General features: G+C 42.4%; 1 protein-coding gene across 3 annotated transcripts in view; it reads right to left on the bottom strand.

Moving 5' to 3' along the window:
• Positions 1-21,546, bottom strand: part of VTI1A (vesicle transport through interaction with t-SNAREs 1A) — a 338,742-nt gene that overhangs the window by 251,765 nt on the left and 65,431 nt on the right. For all 3 annotated transcript variants that reach the window (XM_024193518.3, XM_024193519.3, XM_029911367.1), the window contains exon 4: positions 367-444. In XM_024193518.3, the coding sequence (XP_024049286.1) occupies positions 367-444 (78 nt within the window). The remainder of the gene's footprint in view (positions 1-366; positions 445-21,546) is intronic.

The following is a 21,546-nucleotide window of genomic DNA, read 5'->3' as shown; positions in this document are numbered from 1 at the left end:
ATACTGCATTATTATCAAAGCTGCATTATGTACTTTTTTATTCCTTTTACATGTGTTTGAGGTGAAGACCCTGGCTTTGTCAGCAAACAGTGCGTTTCAAGTTATTCCTTAAGTACTAAATAATAAAGAAAAGAGAAGAAAAGATTTTTTTAAAGATAGCAGACAGTGATCACAAGGTAAAGGGTTAAATGTAAGATCTCCAAGAAACATTTTGAAGTTGATTAAGACCCCAGCTTTGCATTAAACAGTATCACTTCCACATGAGTTGTTGCTAATGCTGTTAAGGAGCAGCTTGAGAAGCCCAGTGTGCCAGTGACCTCCTTCACCCTCCAGCCACCCACTAGGGCTTCTTGATTAGCATCCTACCTGGTTCTCTGAGGAATTCCCATCATCCCCTAGGAGCTCATTCCGCACCTCGTCACTGTAGGCAATCCGTGACCTTTTCTGTAAAACAAAAAGAAAAAAGGGTTAGGAAGTAAAGCTTCGAAGCCATCGGTCTCAAGGCTGATCATTTTAAACCTCGAGAGCCCCCTAATGGATACCTATTTGATAAAAATCTGCAAGTAAAGTTACTGAAAAGTTCCTTAACTGCAGAATTTCAATATATATTAATGGAAAAATATGAACATATTTGAGGAGATTGTAAAAAGTCACATTCATCAACAAAACTTGCCTAGTAAAGCACATGGATATACAGTATGCAATTCCAGTTTTGAGAATTAGAAGATTTTAAAATACTAACTTATTACAGCAGAATCACTGCAGAAGTGTTTATAGAGGCATAGATGTATTTATCTGAAGCTATCCTATTACCTGGAATGGGAACTCTTGAAATAAAACAGTAGTAATGTCATTAAACAGGGAAGGAAAGGCTGAGCTTTTCCCACCTCAAAAAGATAACTTTTTAGCAATGTACATTGGCCCCAAAGGGTTTAAAATGACAGATCTAGAAAATAAATAAGGTTTTCTTTGTTGTTACTGTAAAGGCCTATGGGAAAAAAGGACCATGAGAAATCTGAGGGCTGGGTATATGTATGTGGAGGTACAACACTATTGGGAAATGTAAATTTACTTCACTTTATATAAAAACAATAAAACTTGGTAAAATCAGAAAGCCAAATGTAGGCCTGTTATAAGAGACCATGCCATGATTTGTACAGTCTTCAAATTCCAGACTGTCTCATTAAATATTCATGCCTATTGATTCTAAATTAGCCTTTTTTTAAGAAAGTTATGAACAGTTGAAAACAAGGGCTCAAACAACCATCCCAAGGTCACTCAAGCACCAGGGTGTGTTAGAATTCTAGAGACAGAGCTCAGCCTTAAAGTTTTGTGACTGCCAGCAAATTATTACAGTACCCTTTTACTTTCCTGCTTCAATTTTCTACATTTACCACTGAAAGGGAAAAAGGTATTTTAATTGATTGTTTTATAGCTTTTTTTTAATTAAACGTGGATATGACGAGTTTTAATATACATGAAAGGAAGAAACCTAAGTGGCTAGAACTAATACTACTACAACTGGACTGGACTGTGAAAGCTTCCCCGCACAGTTCTGCCAAAGCACTCCAGTTCCGACCTACAGTAGTACCCGTAGCAACAACTCATGAAACACACCAATCCTAGACCTTACCCGAGTTGGCTGCCAACTGTGCCAAAAACTTGCCTCAGTTTGGGATGCAGACAACAGTTCACTAGAGATTAGACTAAGCACGTGGAAATTCATTACATTTGTGACCAAATAAAAATCTGAAAATAGGTCACCACTGGGAAGAAGACTATCAGCGAACTAAGCCAGGGCACCACCCAGCTTACTTGCAACACTTTTAAGCTGTTTAGCCTCTATGATTTAGGTTTGCCCTTTCACTATCATCATCATCATTATAATGCTTACCAATTTGTGGTGCAACTGCTAGTGTTTAATTCTAGATTATATACTAAATCTACAGCTGTACCTAGGAAGGACAAAGCGTACCATGGATCTACTACAAGAACTGAACTGTGCTAAATCTCTTTTTCCCTATTTGGAGATCTCAGCCGCAGCAGTTTCATACTAACCAAGCAAAAGTAGTCTACAGCATTAAAGGAAATGAGAACCTTTAAACAGGCTGTGGTATCAGAGCTGCCTGTTTAAATTATTCATTTCATCACTATGGGGGACTAAAACACTCCACAGTATGCAAGAATATCATATGGAGACAGGTTTTGTTTTTCTCTTTTTTCACCAAAAAGCCAACAAATTGGCATAGATTGCTCAATTATATTATTTTCCTATTTTTACTTGATATACATCAAACAAGGAAGGAAATTACAAATATATGTCAATAAATATCTAGAGAGACAGCGTGAGTGAGGTAATATCTTTTATTGGATCAACTTCTGTAAAAGATATTACCTCACCCACCTTGTCTCTCTAATATCCTGGGACCAACACAGCTACAACACCACAATAAATATCTAATCTTTTTTGGTTAAGATCCAATCTCTACATATGAGGTCCAGCAATCTAAGTATACAGTCTTACACAATTCACCTAACAGCGCAGCACCATGGACATTGGTAATGTTAACCATATTTGTCACTATTACCTTGCAATGGTAAACATCACGCTCCATTAGTTTGTTGCCAGGTGTACCACTTGGCTAATTATAGAGAGTTTGAGGAGTTCTTGGTTTCACATAATTCATTTGAATGATTAAAGTGGTGATTGTTCCAATTTGTAAGGGACTATATGAGAAAAAGTGTGCTTTATGACAAAGAAACAACATTTTTGCAATCATTCTATTTTTTTCAAAAAGACACTATACATGTCCTTCATGTCAATATAAGTGCAGCTAATAATGTTTGTACCACTGTTCTTCATTACAATGATCTGTCCTGATTAGAAAATCAGCAGTTGTACTGAAAGAAATAATCTTTTCACTACAACTAGGTGCAACTCTTTGCCTTAATCAATAAATAATTTGATATTACTTTTTATCACAGTTTCACCACCAACTGAATCAATAATATAAAAGGACCTTGGAACTAAAGTGCTCATTTGTTCTATCAGGATTTGTACAAAACATCAATAGTTCATTTTCTTTAACAAAAAATAAAAATAATTGTAGTAATTTTGCTAACACTTATATTTGGCTGATCAAAATTAACAAGAAAACAGATTAATACAAATCTGATAATTATAAATATTTTAAGAATTTTTTTCTTCATAACTATCAGCTGTATATAAATATGTACTTTAGCCAAATGCAAGCATGATAGTTTGAGCTGGAAATGTCACACATTCTGCTACAGTTTGAAGGAACCCAATTCATAATGCATTTTATAAATAGTTAATGACTTCTATACATAAGCTAACCAGGCAAATCAAAAAATTGTCAACATTTTTAGTCTTAGTTGTCAGTTACCACTGTCTACTGGTACTTTATATGTATGTTCCTAGAAAAGACAGAAGCTTTACAGAGTTTGTAATCCAATGCATTTTCTGGGCAGCTCAATATGAGTTTAAGAGCTTCTATGTACATTTTTTCTCTGCAAAGATTTGTCAAGTACAGCAGAAGTTTTTCTTGCATTTTGTATATATATGTGCTAAGTTCTGTGCACAAGTGTTTAACATTACTGAGTGAATCGGTATACGTGTACACGCTAAGAAATCTTAAGTAGTATAGTATACATGCACACACAGTTACACAAAGGGGCTAAGGTACTATCCACAAGAACTTATAGACAGAGAAAGTTTCAGTAGCTGCTTTAAATGGACTACAGTACTCAGACCTTCTGCCAAGGAATAATTTCTGATTCCAGGCAGATCTCACTTGGTTTATGAACAAGATTTTTGCATACTGACTGGGTGATTTTCTTAAAGACCTGTTCACACAGATACACTTGCTCAGTTCTGTCTGGCAATTTGGCTTTAAACAATCTGTCTGCTTGACCCAAGCCTTAACATTTCCGTACTGAACTGAATGTGTTCATGGGCAGGCACAGTTAAATTAGAAATAAAATGAATTAAGTCAGTTTAAACTAATTAAGAACTGTGATCCGCAGTACCACCCCTTGTATGATTTTACATGTGAAGTAAGGTACATGCAACCAGAGTGTAAGAATTCTGTTATACTACTAATCTGAGCATAACAATGAAGTTAGTCTATTACTAAAGCATACTAGAAGCTAATTTCCATAGCCTACACATGGCAAACCAATTGCTTAAATTGCCTCACCTGGGAATGTAATACAATGTTATCATCAGACCAGCCACACTGTAAATAGATTTATAATGCTTTCCATATGCTAGGCTATGTTGCATATGAATTAAGTAATGATCTGGTATTACAATACAATCAGCTAGTTCCCACACCTGGCAGACAGGATATTTTGCTAAATTACTACCTATACAGCTACATCACAAAATAAAGAAGGAAACAGCAATGGGACGAGAAACAATCTACATGGCATATGACTGATTTTACATAGTAATCCAATAAGATGTAGATAGAGGTGCCCAAAATAATCTGTTTCCAACATCTGTACAACAGAATGCAAGCTTATTCATTTCTAGTCAATTCCGGCCTAATTTTCCACATTCGATATTTTAATTACTCATCCACATTCAGCAATGTTCACATTGGTAAGGGCAAGCACTAGCCAGTGCTCCTCATTTCTATGTACTTTCAGCAGCCATTGCATGTTTTTGTAACTAAACTAAGGAACAGCGTTTCTCCCAATTACTAATCAAACTAGTCTACAGACACCCAAAGCTAGATATATTTCAGACAAATGGCCCATTCTAGCCCAATTATTCCTTTTGTCCAAACCATAATTTTCCACCTAGATGTATTTCAGAATGGTTACATAGATTTTTTTTTTTGTAATCCATGTGATAAATCTATAAACAATAAAAAGTTTTGCCAATACTTTTTTTCTTTTTCAATATTAGAGGCGGTTTTCTAGAGTATTTTGGATGGTTAAAGAAACACTGCCTACTTGAAAATCACATTTCTGTCTGAAAACTGCACCTACCGTAAATACAAGTAACATCTAAGATGACTATAATTTAATGCAGTTGGGAGAAATTCTATTTTTAAAAACATATTTATGTACTTTGTGCATAAACAGTTTCATGTTGCCCCTGTAAAGTTGGAGAGCTAGGATTTGATCCAGCATGTACCATGTTTGAGCAGACTGCTACCCTCACACATTATATGTTGCAGGATTGAACCTTAGTTCCTTCCTTAAAGCATCCTCTGTGAAGCAGAAAATCTCTTCAAGCATGTTTTCTGATTTTTTAAAGAGAAAAATTAGCCTCACTATTTAAAGGGTGCTCTCAGAGAAACAACAGAGCTTTATTTAAATTAGCCAGCTTTTAAAACATTAAGTGGACAAATTCTTTTTATGGAGAGTTAAATCATATTGACAACTTTTTTAAGAAAATGCATTCAACTTTAGTGTCATGAACAGATCTTATCCTAGCTGCTTCAAAAACTTTTTTCAGCAGATGGTCTCAAAAACAGGTCACATGAAGGCAACAAATTGAACTTCTATATTTCTGTATCAACGAGGTCATTTTATCATAGTTAAACTATTTCAGATCTCAATTCAAAAGGGGTTTAACCAATTCTAGAAAGCTAACTTCTGATCAGTTCTGTCTACAAGGCAAGAAACGGATTCCACATTGCTAATCTGGAATGTAATATAATACTGATGATATGCTTTATAGCCATAGAAAATAAACCGCTCTGATCACTCCCTCTCCCCAAATAAAAACTAATATGAATGAAAGCATCAATCCAACAGAATTGTTTGGATGACAAAAGTCAATGCCTGAAACACTTCAAATCTCCCTCCTCCCCCAAAATTGTTACAGGCAAACTATGGAAGACAAGATTATAACCTATAACTTGAACCCTGCCACTTCACAAATTCAAATGTCTTCCAACAAGAGCACAGCCAAACCAAACCATCAGTAGAAAATGTTAATGTGAAGTTAATGCAGAGAAAGCACCACACATTCTATGCAGAAGCCACAGGTCTATAAATCATCTTTTCAACAATCGTCTTCATATACTCTTTCAGCTTCATTATGGGGTGGGAGCAGGCATGAAGGTCAAGATAACCCCCATAAGGATACACACTCTATATTATGTTGTTGGTGAAAAATGCAGCTTCTGTCAACAAAACAACTTTCTATCTCAAACCTCATGACCAATGGACTATGCATGTCACCAAGATGGCCAATGTTAAAACAACCTACTAGATTGTACACATAGTTAGGGAAGAATGCAGGTCACCTGTGAGAGAACTGTAACTCATTGTTTCTGTGTGCACATTAGGAGTAACAGAAGCAGATTTCTAATGTGAAGAGACATTTGTAGTCACAGAAAAGTCCAACATTTAGCTGAACTCTGCTTTCTAATGTTAATAACTTACTAAAGAAAAGGCTTTCCAAAAAGCAAAGGTCACAGACCAAAAGCATCCTTTACAGATGGTGATCAAAAGTTCATCATCACTACTTCTAATTCAAATGGACACTGCATACAAAAAGATGATGTAATACAATATTAAGGATATAAATGTAAATATGAAAAAGCTTAAGGAAGGCACTGCATTACTACTGATTATATATGTATCCTCAAATACCATGCTAAATAGTTCCTCTCTACTTGGTGTTTTTACCTTTTGGATGTTTTTGAAGTTACCACACTCCCTCCCCCAATTTTAGGCATTGCTTAGTCAAGTTAAGTACGCGTATATGTCCATCATAAGCCGGTTCATTTATAAGCCGACCCCCCAAGTAAAAATAGAAAATTTTTATAACCCGTTCATAAGCCTACCCTATAATTCAGGGGTCAGCAAACTTTGGCTCCCGGGCCATCAGGATAAGCCGCTGGTGGGCCGAGGTGGTTTGTTTACCTCGAGCGTCTGCAAGCACGGAGGTAAACCTAAGTAAACAAAGTGTCCCGGCACACCAGCTGCTTACCCTGATGCAACTAGTGAGGAAGGTTTTTGGGGGGGGCGGGGGAGAGAAGAAGCTGGGAGTCAGGGGAGTAACCCATGTGACCACCACCCCGCACATGACCCCACCCCTAGCCCAGGACCCCCACACTCTCCCCATCCCATCCCTTCCCACCTTATCTGGGGAGGGCCAGGGGAGGATGTCTCTGACCTGGCTGGAGCTGCTCCTGCAGGCTGGGCAGCGCGGCCGCAACCTGCTCGGCGGACCAGACCGGGCGGCGCAGCCGCAGCATGTTCCAGCGGGCTGGGCCAGGCAGCACAGCCGCAGCGTGCTTCGGCGGGCTGGGCGGCGCAGCCACAGCCTGCTCTGGGGGGCGGGGTCGAGCGGCACAGCTGCAGCCTGCCAGCCCCGCAGCTGCAGCTCCTTCAGAGACTGGGGGGAGAGCAGTGTGGCCAGAAGTGGAGAGACTCTGGCCCCGCCTCTTCCCTTCTGGCTCTGCTGGCTGTGCTGCATCTCCTTGCTCCCTCTGTTGGGGGGAGAGGCTGTGTCCCACCTCTCCCTCTCTATACCCGTTCATAAGCCAACCCCTTGTCTCTGGTGCTTCCCTTTTTTACTAAAAAAATTCGAGTATATACGGTATATTTAATTCTTTTAATCCTTCATCAGAAGTCTATTCTTTCAGTCTCTTTAGACACGTAGTTGGTTCTTATAAGTGCTGTACAACAGTTTGTCAACAACTTCAATCAGATGCCATAATCTGGTCAAAGTACTCTAGTTGTGGTCTCACCAGAGAGAGAGAGGGATTATTACTATTAAACTAAGAGGTGTCTCTCTGTACGCAGCCTGAAACCTCACCTGCCTTTTGCACTGCAAACTCATATCTAATCAGTTATCTACTATTACCTCCAGGCCTCTTGCAGCATTGCCGCAGTCCAGATTTCTCCCTTCCACTGAAAATTACTTCTGATTATTATTCCCCAGATGTATTCATTTGCATTTTTCCCAAGTTAAATCTCTTTTTAAAAAAATTCTGCCTATGTTTCTATACACTCTATGGACTTTTGTATAATTCCTCTATTTTACACAGGAAAACCTCTTAATGTAGTTTCATCTGCAAAGTTCATTCACGTGCTATTTGTTGTTCCCTTTCCAATATATAAACAAAAGTGTTAAATAAGTGTGACATACCAGGGTACAATTCAGACCAGTGAGGGGATGGGTCATCCTTGCCCTGCAACCTTGGGTGCCTCACAATGCCTTGCTGAAGTAGCTCCCACCTGGGCCACTCATAAACAGTCTTCCAGCATGCAAGCCACACCCTGAGTGTCTGTGTGTAACTGCAGCTTGCCAGTTCACTCTGGTTCTCACCAGCCTTGGTTGTACTGCAGGGCAGCCCCAACTCACCCGCAGTCCCAGATGTTCCCCCAAAAATGTATATCCTGCACTGCCCAGAAAGGTATGTCCTGTACAATACAAATATTTTAAGTCCCTTACTCCTTTAAGGGAACAATATACCAGCTTATTGTCTGAAACAGCATCACCCAAACACCAATTTAAAGACTGGATTAGAAGTTTATTAACTACAAAAGGATAGATTTTAAGTGAGTACAAATACTGAGGCATAAAAGTCAGAAAGGATTACAAGAGAACAAATAAAATGCTTACTAGTGTCTAAAAAATAATATTAGATTGAAGCAAACTTTTTCATCACATGCTTCCGGCAAAGTTACTGACCAAACACTTCAGGTCAGGACCTGTTTTGATCATAAACTCTTAACATCATACAGGGAAATCTCATAACTTCACATATGTTGCCACACGGATTTTATCAGGACAATACTGACCAGCAAATTTTTAGTTTTCAAAGGACACCTTGCAAGGCATATAATGGACGAAGATTATTACACTAGTGTGTAGGGTGTGAATACAGTGTGAATATTCTGTCACAATAAAACATAATTAACACCAATCCTTCCAACATGCCACAAGATATCTTCCAGACTTCTTAATTTTTGATTACCACTAGCCTTTGTTCACAGTCTTCTGACCAGTATTTGGCCTCTCTGACAGTGTTCATTTCTAAATTAAAATGTCACAAAATAGAAATTAGACATAGAATATACTAGCTAGACCACCTTTCTACCAACAGAGGATTTCTCCTGACATTAGTACTTCAATCTAGTTTCAGTATCCTATACAATGTGTCTTCCACTGCTTCCCTTGGGGAACTACTCTATAATCTACTGCAAACACTTCATCCAACGACTTTGGGTGAAAGGAAGGACCATCTACTGAGTGAGGTTGAAGGGGAGAAGACAAATTTAGGAAGAAAAAGAGACTGACAATGTCATTTTGTTCCAGTAAATAACTAGACACTTACCTGCCTGAGGTTGCATGTCATTCACTTTTGTCATGTATTTAAATGAAAATCTTATGAGGGTATTTAGAGCCAGGTTAAACACCCAGAGGACTAAGTTTGAGCTTCTCAGCTGCTGCTATTGAGTAGTTCTCTCTTGAGATCTGGTCTACCTTGTCTCACCAGAAACAGAAAGGTGACAGGTAAACCTGCATTCAAATTCTCCCAGACCATTCTGGAGAAATGTTAAGAGGGCCAGGATGAGTCATCTAAGGGGACACAGCTGCCTATCTCTGCACTATGCCCTGAAAAACACTTCAAACCAAGTTGGACAGAAAGCAGACATATATGCATGCAGCCTAATGATTAACAGATATTTTTAAGGTTCCTCTCACCATAGACTCTAAGTGCTGAGTTATCAGCTGTTTGCACCTGTTCCAAAACACCCCCTTTTTTATGCCTGACTGCTCAAAACAATGACAGCTGACACACAAATAATCATGGAGATTTAGGCCTGAAGACAGCAATATCACCCGTTCCATAGGCAGACAATTGTGAGTACAGCTGTGAATACCAGAATGATGACTTTCATCAGAAGCTGTGTTATTTTCTGGAGAACCTGGATCACTGTGGAAAGGTACAAGTCCGGTCAAACTTACACTGTGTTGGGGAACACAAATATTCAGCGTGTACAATTCTGACCCTCCCTCTCAAGTTAAGAGATGGACGACCACACTAACTGCTCACAAGCATCACCATTTTCCAAATAACCTGGTTTTCAGGAGGCCTCTGACAAGAAGACAGGATGACAGAATTTCACCAGAGCACAGAGGCAAACTTGCTTAAGTAATCAAATTAAATCTCTTGTCAATGAGAGAGGGTCTGCTGTGACCTATTATCCTTCAGAAGTGCTCCTGGTAAGCAGGGCCTAACTACAGTCACTAGACTTCCTTTGTTTCTCCAAAGGGTCCCAGAAAAAACATTTACTAACCTTTCTGTAACTGTTGTTCTTCGAGATGTGTTACTAGTGTCCATTCCATGTGAGGTGTGCGCGTGCACTATTACTGGAGATTTTTCCCTCAGTGGTATCCATCGGGCTGGCTTTAGTGCCCTCTAGTGCCAAGCACTTATATTCCTCTATAAGGAGCATTGCTGGCCCCACACTCTCTCAGTTCCTTCTTGCTGACTAACTCCGACACAGGGGTATGAGGGTGAGTCATGGAATGGACATGAGCAACACATCTTGAAGAACTGTTTTTATTCTGCTGTAATTACAATAGACCCCTGCTAAAAACAAACAAACAAACAGACAATATCACCAACTACCAACCTCTCTCTTGTTCCCCTTTGGGAAAAGGTTATTGAGTAAGTGGTGGAAGGCAGCTCTGATATATTCTGGGGTCATCTCATTGGGCTTCCATGATCACATTTAATTTGAAGTTCAATCTGACTTTGGCATGAAGTTTGCACCACTCTTGTTCACTGTTTTCGTGCTCATAGAGATCATATGTCCATTTGGATCCTTTTAATCCAGCTTTTGATATGCTTGACGATGAGATTTTGTTGAGCCATCTCACCACCAGACGTTAGCTGGAGTACAGTTATAAGATATCTCTCAAGGTGGTTTTGGGTTGTTGGTCTGCCCTGAGAACACTCTGCTGTGGGGCTGTGGAACGTTCCTACTGAATATGTATGTTTTCCAGGGTCTGCAAAACTAAGGCTAAATTCCAGCCTCTGGACCAGACAGACACATGAACTGGAAATGTGAAAATAAGGTGCTGTTTTCCTGTAAGCCTCTAAATGAAGTGGCGATGTCACGGGTACTAAGTAATTATCTAACCAATCCTGCTATGGTAAAGGGTTAAAAGATATCAGAATAACCAAACACAAACTAAAAATTTATAAAAACCCTAGTTTCATCTAGCATAGCCATCTGCTATCTATCCAAGTTCTTGTGTCTAGTGATACTGGAACACCTGCTGATATGCTCAGCCAGGTCATTCCCCTTCCGAAAGGGAAATGATGTCAGTTTTATTTCCTGCCTCCATCTGTTGATTAGTGTCTTATTCTCCTCTGCCTGGGCTCTCATAATTGAGTATTGAACAAACAGGGGTTTGCAATGGAAGTCTATATGTAAGTGATCTAAAGTGGCTGCTCTCTGTGAATGCTAGAATTTTTTTTTCTCTTTTTCTAGTCTCCTACGTCACGTACACATAGCAGTTTAATCTAGCAGCAGAGGAACCCCCTGAACGTTGATGCCTTTACATGATTTTTAAACCTCAATTTTGCACTTTTTGGTTACTGTGACTCTGTCACAAATCTCATCAACCTTGTTGAGTGCATATTTTATCTGCTGTCTAAGCATCATTGGGAGTCAAAATGATCTCTTCTCTTATTACCAAGGAAATCTTGCAAAAAAAAAAAAAAAAAAAAAAAAAAAAAAAAAGCAACACCCACTTATTTCCAAAATTGGCTATGACTGACATCCTATAGCATTTTTTCCTCACCACAGGAGTTCAGTAAGTACTGTGAAAATTATACCATCACGACAGGGCCTAATTTAAAATATTACAGCCTTTAAAATGGGGCTTTCCAAAGGTTAAATATCAAAAAGAATCCTTCTGGCTACTTTTAAGTGTCCCCAATATTATTACTACTACTACTATTTTGGTCATATGATGTTTTACTCTTGCTACTCAAATGTTGGGTAGAAGAAAATCTCAGTTAAACATTAATAATATTGCTTTATATAATCATTGAATAGTAAAAAAACCAAACATCCCATTAGCACAGTGGAGAATAATTTCTGATATCTCCATTGGAAGTATAATAAAGTTATGTTTGACAAAGAATAATTAAATGGAAAAAAGTCTTATATAGCATTAAGGTTGCAAGCTCCACAATATATCTGCCACCTTGCACATTCTACAATTTTAGAGTATAAAACAGTAAATATATTAAGTAAAACAGTTAACAAAAAGAAAAAAATTCTTACATGTGTGCAACACACCCGAGTTAACGTTACTATCTGAACACTAATTTCTAAATTTCCAGAATTTCTTATTAACATTAGCACTCAGATTATATTAACAGGTCTCTCTCTCTCTCTCACACACACACACACACACTTCCTTTGTTTGCTTTATGTTTAATAATTTTAGCAATTAAACAGCCAAAATTGGGCTTTCTAGTTCACAGCATATTGGAGGAGTACATTCCCACCTTTATGGCAACATACCAGGCTGCAGGCAGGCATTGCTGGGATAGAACTAGTAGATACATGCTGTGCTGAATCGATAGCTAACTTGATAAAATACTAGGTCAATTGCTCAGACTTGGCTTTTTCTAGCTTTTTTTGACTGGCAGTTCCTGCTTTATGCTCTATCAGATGAAAGTCAGTAAGTAATCCACTGCCTATAGTTTATCGACTTAAAGCCTGTCCCCTTTATACTTTTCCTCAGAATTTGTGATTTTTTCTTTAAATTCAACTATTCATACTATCATGCCAATCACTAATTATGAAACTCCCAAGAAAGTCACAAGTAATGGTCATAACATCAAGCCAAATTAATTTCTATGAACAGTGTTGCAGAACATTGTAACATCTCTTCTACTGGACATTTCTGGGCCATATGACTTAAATACCGGGGTTCTGAAAGTTCTCCGTAGCTTAGATTTCTCAATACTAGAGAGATCATCTAATAGATTATACTTGTGATGAGTTGGATCACAGAAACCCCCTTGGGAACTGCCAACTGATGTGCCAAGACTACTTCTGCCCCTGCTTTCCCTGCCAGCTTGGGATTCCAGCACCCTGTCTTGTTAAGCCAGACATGCCCGTCTGCTCCAACACAGACCCAGGGTCTGAACCACGTGCCCCAAAGCCGCAGACTTAACTGAAAGCAACTTACAGAAGTGTTCCTGTCTTTAACCCTCAGATGCCCAACTCCCAATGGGGTCTAAACCCCAAATAAATCTGTTTTACCCTGTATAAAGCTTATACAGGGTAAACTCATAAATTGTTCGCCCTCTATAACACTGATAGAGAGATATGCACAGCTGTTTGGCCCCCCCACCCCCAGGTATTAATGCATACTCTGGGTTAATTAATAAGTAAAAAGTGATTTTATTATGTACAGAAAGTAGGATTTAAGTGGTTCCAAGTAGTAGCCGACAGAACAAAGTGAATTACCAAGCAAAATAAAATAAAACACGCAAATCTAAGCTTAATACAGAAATAAAACTGAATACAGATTAAAAACCTCACCCTTAGAGGAATTCCAGTAAGCTTCCTTTTACAGACTAGTGTCCTTCTAGTCTGGGTCCAGCAATCACTCACACTCCCTGTAGTTACTGTCCTTTGTTCCAGTTTCTTTCAGGTATCCTTAGGGGTGGAGAGGCTCTCTCTTTAGCCAGCTGAAGTCAAAATGGAGGGGTCTCCCACAGGTTTAAATAGACTTTCTCTTGTGAATGGAGACCCCCTCCTCTCTCCTATGCAAACTCCAGCTCCAAGATGGAGTTTTGGAGTCACATGGGCAAGTCACATGTCCGTGCTCGACTCAGTTTTTACAGGCAGCTGCCATGGCTTACCTGCTACCTTGAACGTCCTCATGTAGACTTCTTATGTGGATTGGAGCCTCCCAAGATCCATTGTCCCTTAAGTGCTTGTTGATAGGGCACTTAGGCCTGGTCTACACTAGGCTTTTATGTCGAATTTAGCGCCGTTATATCGAATTAACCCTGCACCCGTCCACACCAGGAAGCCATTTAGTTCGACATAGAGCTCTCTTTAAATCGATTTCTGTAATCCTCCCCAACGAGAGGAGTAGCGCTAAATTCGAAATGGCCATATCGAATTAGGCTAGGTGTGGATGGAAATCGACGCTAATAGCTCCGGGAGCTATCCCACAGTGCACCACTCTGTTGACGCTCTGGTCAGCAGTCCGAGCTCGAATGCTCTGACCAGCCACACCCCCGGGAAAATTTGAATTCATTTTCCTGTCTGGGCAGTTTGAATCTCAGTTCCTGTTTGGACATCGAGGTGAGCTCAGGAGCAGTGGCAACGATGCAGAGCTCTCCAGCAGAGATGGCCGTGCAATCTAATAGAAAGAGGGCCCCAGCATGGACGGATCGGGAAGTCTTGGATCTCATCGCAGTGTGGGGCGATGAGTCCGTGCTTTCCGAGCTGCGCTCCAAAAGAAGGAATGCTAAGATCTACGAGAAGATCTCCAAAGCCATGGCAGAGAGAGGCTACAGCCGGGATGCAACGCAGTGCCGCGTGAAAATCAAGGAGCTGAGACAAGGCTACCAAAAAACCAAAGAGGCTAACGGACGATCCGGATCCCAGCCCCACACATCCTGTTTCTACGAGGCACTGCATTCCATCCTGGGAGCGGCCGCCACCACTACCCCACCCCTGACCGTGGACTCCGAGGATGGGATATTGTCCGCGGTCGGTTCCTCGTCGGACATGTTAGCGGACGGGGAAGATGAAGAAGGAGATGAGGAGGACGAGGCAGTCGACAGCGCTGGCACCGCTGATTTCCCCGACAGCCAGGAGCTCTTCATCACCCTTACCGAGATCCCGTACCAACCGTCCCCATCCCTTACCCCGGACACAGAATCAGGGGAAGGATCAAGCAGTAAGTGCTGTAAACATGTAAACATTTATTTAAAACAGAACGGTAATATTTATACTATTAACAATGTATATTTATAAAAGTGCTGTAAACTAGTAAAAAATAATCAGGTACAAAACAGGAATATTTACAAAGGTAACAAATGGGTTTTCATGATTTCTCTGTCTTAGGCTCTTCTCAATTTAGTCCCAAGTATTTTAAAAAATTTTCACAATGTCCGTTACTACATGATTCCGAGGCCCAAGACGCTCCACTCCATAGTCCCAGTGCACCTAGGCGAAAATCCGGTCAATGTGGCCGGGGATTGACGAGAAATCCTCGTAGGAGAACTCCTCGTAGGTCTCGTGGAGGTAGATTTCAAGCCTGTTTATGAGGTTCCGGGGTAGGGCGATCTTAGTGGGCCCTCCGTGGTAGCAGACATGTCCCCTCCACGCCACAATCAAGTACTCGGGGATCATGGCCCGACATAGCATCGCGGCATACGGCCCCGGTTTCTGCATGCTTTCCCGCAGCATGCGTTCTTTCTGGGTGTCCGGGATCCTCAGGAGGGTGATGTCGCTCATGACGCCCTGCTTTGAATTAGGGAGGGGAATGTTAGTATTGGGACTGCTTTACAGCCACGCGGTGGAGGGAGAGGGGCAGCATACAGGGATCTTTCCCTGAGACAGCCGCGAGGGGGTGGGACGGGGCAGAGTTGATGCTGTCCTGATTGCTGGCAGCAGAGACTGGCATTGCTTTCAATGTGAAAGGAGGCCAGTGCTACTGCTGGAGTTTTAAGCAGCCACAAGTCTACGGCTTACCATTATTGCCCGCTCCAGAAGTTCAGGTCTCCAGCCACAGTTCTCTGATCACTCCAAGACCACCGCAAGTCCACAGGCACTGAAGGCGACGGCCAAAAATTCGACCTTGTCCTGAGTGCGCATGTGAGAGGTGCAGTGCATGGTCTTGTTCACAGAGAAAGACTAGGTTCTTTGTATACAATTTCATTTATCTGTCTCAGGAATTCACTCCCTTTTTACAATTCACACAGACACATCTGCGACTGTCTCCCAACCCTGCCTGTCAGCACACTCCCAGAGGCTAGCGCAGATTAGGCGGAGGAAGAAGAAGACGCGTGAAGACATGTTCTCAGAACTAATGGGCTGCTCCCGAGCCCAGGCAGCCCAGCAGACACAGTGGAGGGAGAACTTGTCAGAAATGCACCGAGCAGTCATGGAACGGGAGGAGAGGTGGCGTCAGGAGGACCAACAGGCTACTGAAAAGCTGCTTGGACTAATGAGGGAGCAAACGGACACGCTCCGGCGCCTTGTGGATGTTCTGCAAGACCGGAGGCAGGAGGACAGAGCCCCGCTGCAGTCTATCTGTAACCGCCCTCACCCGCCACCAAGTCCCACACCACCCTCACCTAAAGTCCAAAGAAGGAGGGGCGGCAAGGGACGTTAAAACTTTCAGTCAACCTCTGCAGACTGCTCTAGCACTAGAAGGCTGACATTCCCCAAAATTTCATAAGTCCTTTCCTACCCACCTCACACAAGCCCCCGTCCAAGTTTCACCCCCCACGTTTCATGTCTGGTTCGCAATAAAATGTTTGTTTCTGTTCATTGCTGTTTCAGTCAGGTTCTTTTGAGGGAGAGTCTGTCTGGAGGGGGGAAGGGGCTTGGTAATTGGACAGGACAGTGACCTTTAGCAGGGTACAGAGGCGGTGTCAGGTCCAGCATCAGGACACATACACAGTGCAGTCACTGGTTACCCTGGTCAGTCTGGGAGGTGTTTTTCATGTTCTGGGGGGGGGGTTTGCTCTGTGACTTTGTGGCGGGGGAGGGCAGTTACAGATCTTATGCAGCGGTCCTTATCCTGGCTCACAGAGCCACGCAGCAGGGGATCTGTAACCCTACCCCCCCTGCCAGAAAGTCACATAGCCGACACATACACACAGTCCCCCCCAGGAGTGCTGGCAGGCTCCATTGAAATAACCAGTCCACCAGTGCGGAGCCTGTCATTCCGGGAGTTTAGAAGCATCATTTGTATCAGAACACTAAACCCGCTCCCCGCCACAGTCTGCGTCCCCGGTTTAAAATATTCCCGCGAAAACAGCAATACAGACAACGGTGTTAATTAACAAAATAGAAATGATTTTATTTTTTGGGAAGGGGAAGGGGGTGAAGGGGGTATGTAACTGGAGAGGATAGTCAAAATGAACTGGGTAAAGAAACGGGGGCAGGTTCAGCTTTTCTGTCCACAAACTGAAAAGTCACTGGTTGCCCTGCTCACTCAGGAACCTAGCTTTCAAAGCCTCCCGGATGGACAGGGCGTCCCGCTGGGATCTTCTAATGGCCCGGCTGTCTGGCTGGACGTAATCAGCAGCCAGGCTATTTGCCTCTAGCTCCCACCCCGCCATAAAGGTCTCCCCCTTGCTCTCACACAGATTGTGGAGCACACAGCAAGCTGCAATAACGATGGGGATATTGGTTTCACTGAGATCACAGCGAGTGAGTAAGCTTCTCCATCTCCCTTTGAGACGGCCAAAAGCACACTCCACCACCATTCTGCACTTGCTCAGCCGGTAGTTGAACAGTTCTTTTTCTGTGTCCAGGGCGCCAGTATAGGGCTTCATGAGCCAGGGCATTAGCGGGTAGGCTGGGTCCCCGAGGATGACTGTAGGCATCTCCACATCCCCAAGAGTTATTTTGTGGTCTGCGAAGTAAATACCTTCCTGCAGCCGTCTAAACAGACCAGAGTTCCTGAACACGCGAGCGTCATGAACCTTGCCCGGCCATCCGACGTAGATGTTTGTAAACCGTCCCCGATGGTCCACCAGTGCTTGCAGCACCATTGAAAAGTAGCCCTTTCTATTGATGTACTGGCTGGCCTGGTGGTCCGGTCCCAGGATAGGGATGTGAGTCCCATCGATAGCCCCACCGCAGTTTGGGAATCCCATCGCGGCAAAGCCATCTATGATGACCTGCGCGTTTCCCAGGGTCACTACCTTTGGGAGCAGTACCTTCACGATTGCCTTGGCTACTTGCATGACAACAACCCCCAAGGTAGATTTGCCCACACCAAAGTGGTTCGCAACCGACCGGTAGCTGTCCGGCGTTGCAAGCTTCCAGAGGGCTATGGCCACTCGCTTCTCAACTGTGAGGGCTGCTCTCATCCTGGTATTCTGGCGCTTCAGGGCAGGGGACAGCAACTCACAAAGTTCGAGGAAAGTCCCCTTCCGCATGCGAAAGTTTCGCAGCCACTGGGATTCATCCCAGACCTGAAGCATTATACGGTCCCACCAGTCCGTGCTTGTTTCCCGGGCCCAGAATCGACGTTCCACGATATCCACATGACCCATTGCCACCGTGATGTCCTGGGCGCTGGGGCTCGTGGTTTCTGACAGCTCTGTGCTACTCTCCGACTTCAGGCCATCACGGCGGTGTCGTAGCCTCCTCGCCTGATTACTCTTCATCTGCCTCAGGGAAAGGTGTATGATAAGCTGCAAGGTGTTGAGAACGGCCAGAAGTGCAGCGATGGTCGCAGCGTGATCCATGATCGCAGTGCTGTGGCGTCCGCGCTCTCACTGACCAGAAAAGTGCGCGAACTGATTTCCCGCCGGCGCTTTCATGGAGGGAGGGAGGGCGTTAGTGACGGACGGATGACGACAAATTTTTTTTACCCAGAAGGCATTGGCAGCTCGACCCAGAATTCCGATGGGCAGCGGGGACTGCGGGAACTGTGGGATAGCTGCCCACAGTGCACCGCTTCCAATATCGACGCTCGCCCCGTTAGTGTGGACTCACAAAGTAGAATTACTGTCCTTAGTGTGTCCTTAGTGTGGACACACCGTTCAACTTTGCAATATCGATTCCACATATTCGATTTAAGTAAAATCGAATTACCCTCGTAGTGTAGACATACCCTTAATTTGCACATTCCTTTCTCAAGAAGCTGACCAAATGCTTTACAAAGGTTACTTAAAAAGCCAGTGCCCAGCCAATATTCATAACTTCGAATACAAAAATGATACATGCATACAAATAGGATTAATAGATTCAGTAGATCATAACCTTTACAGAGATATGTTACATGGTATATGTAGCATAAAACATATTCCAGTTATATTATACATACATTCATAAGCATATTCCCATGAAGCCTTATAGGGTACACCATCACAATATGATCTCCAATTCATGTTCCTACGGGCCATTTCCCCTCCCACTCGTGTAACAATCCTGTAGCAAATACAGCAATTGCTTAGATGCAAAACAGAAGTATGCAGATAGCCATATGATATATCTACTCTGGTCCTCTCAGCTGGATAAAATAAGGAAAACAGCTAATACCACATGACCAACCAGCTCTCCCTCCATGCACCACCACCAAGTGTTTTGCAGAGTATAGTTTAGGAACATGTTTTACCAGACCATTTTGCTTCAAATAAAAATTATCTGCTACATAGACAGACAGGAAGCATACAGTGAATGTAGTATTGCCAACCCCACATACTTCAAAATAACCCTGACACTTCCCAGAGATATCCAGGGCTGTGAAACACCTCACCACCACCTGCCCTTAGCATGAGGAAGTCTGGTCTGTGCCTGCTGTGGATCAGCTCCCTGAAACCACCAGCTTCTGGCAACACAAGCTACCTTTCATCCCTACACAGGTTGGCGACAGGCACACACACTAACCCCCGAGTCCTCCAAGCATCCCTCTGGAACAGTCAGCCCCTCTTCCACTGAGGGATCATAGAACTTTCAGATTTGCTGTTCCCAAAGGAATAGCGCCTACTAGTTTGCTAGAACCAACTCCAGATCACCCCACTACTTAGCACAGAGTATGTATATTTAATAAAAGAAGAATAAGTTTATAAAAGAACAGAGATACAAGTGATGTAGAGTGAGAAAACTGGAAACAAATAGTTACATATAAAACAAATCATAACGCTTTCTAGAGCCTAAACTTAACTAACAAGGCATCCCCTTATCTCTTACAAGACAGCTTATCCCAAGTCCTTTCCCCAGGGTTTTCAAACAGTTTGGCTGAGATGCCTTCTCACAAGATCAAGCCTGCAGGCAGCTTGCCCTCACAGACTGAAGTAATCCCTGGGCGTTCACATGCACCCCAGATATAGTTTCAAAAGTTCATTGTTTTACTTCTAAACAGGATAACCTCTGCTGTTTTCATCTATTGATGAGAATTTTCTTCAGACTGTAAATGAGTGTCCATTGTGAACCATATAGTACTCAATTTGCACATCATCAGCTGGAGGGAAATAATCTCTTACACACACACACACACACCTCTTCACATATTTTCTGTACATACATCTCACAATGATTATGAAGACCAGTATGCCATAGGCTTTCATTAGAGACCTTATATAACATTCTTTGGCAGACTTGGATCCAAGGGATCTCTGTTACCAACTGGCATGGGGTATATAAGGGTATCAAGAGGTCCTTGGGTCACAACAAAACAAAACCTCCCCCCAAGAAACAAAACAAAAATCACCAAGAGATTGTATTTAAAATAAGATTTGAATAGAAAATAGTATAATACACTTGTTTGTTCTACCATCCATATTTTGAGCCTTCAGGGAAAGCCCCCAACTTTTGTAATGACTTCAGGTTGAAAATTCAACCTTAAAATGCAAACAAACACGAAAATCACACTGAGACTGATTTTTCTTCACTCTGCTAATCCCTCAGGTGGTGGATCTGTCATTTTTTTCCCTCTCCACCACTCACCTACCTCCCACCCTACTAACCCATTTACCTCCGTAGTCACCTGCATCTCCCTTCTCTCACAGCAAGATGTCCCCTCATGTTTTCTTCACTCCCCTTTCACTCCATTGTCGCTTACCCCAGCCTCCCTCACATTCTTCTGATCCCCTTTCATTCTCCCACTAGCTCCCCCAGATTCCTGGATCTCTCTCTGTACCTCTTCCTTCATCCCCCATACACTATCAATTGCCACATGATGAATGGGGGTGGCCATTTTAAGTGATCCCAGTCTGGCTTCAGAGTCATTGAAATTTCAGCATGGTGGACATTAGGTACAGCCTAATTTGGCTTTAGGAGAATGGCAGCCATATTAATGGGGGGAGGGGAATAATGGCTCATCAAAAGTAACGGGAGACAGTGGCCATAGAGTAAAAGTTTGTGACATTGCTGGAGGAGAATACGAAGTTTAGAGTTTTTTGTTTTGTTTTTTAAAAGAACATATACACACTTAGCTAAATATCTTAAGTCATGATGTTATTGCAAGAGTGAGAACCTCTGAAAGTGCCTACAGGCTGCTTATCTGCAGCAGCTTGCTGGGAAACCCATTAAACCACTCCTGGTATAAACATGTATGGCACATCAAAATGCAGGCCGGAAGCATTTTGTTTAAAGAACATTCCATGACAGAGGTGGGGCAAGTTCAACAACAAATGAGAGAAACCAAGACACAGGATACGTGCTTGTACTGAAAGGTCAGCAACCAAATGAAAACATGCAACTTCAACTGACGCAGAATAGATCACATAATCCACTTTCATGGGATGAAAGCATACAAGGGGCGACCAGGGGCTGCTAACAGGGAGTTTCGCAAGGGAGTTCTCCAGG

This window comes from Terrapene carolina, unplaced genomic scaffold (assembly GCF_002925995.2).
Source record: "Terrapene carolina triunguis isolate 2854851 unplaced genomic scaffold, T_m_triunguis-2.0 Scaffold95, whole genome shotgun sequence".
NCBI classification, from domain to species: domain Eukaryota; kingdom Metazoa; phylum Chordata; order Testudines; family Emydidae; genus Terrapene; species Terrapene triunguis.
The sequence above is the reverse complement of the archived record's forward strand: the minus strand, read 5'-3'. Positions and strand labels throughout refer to the sequence as shown.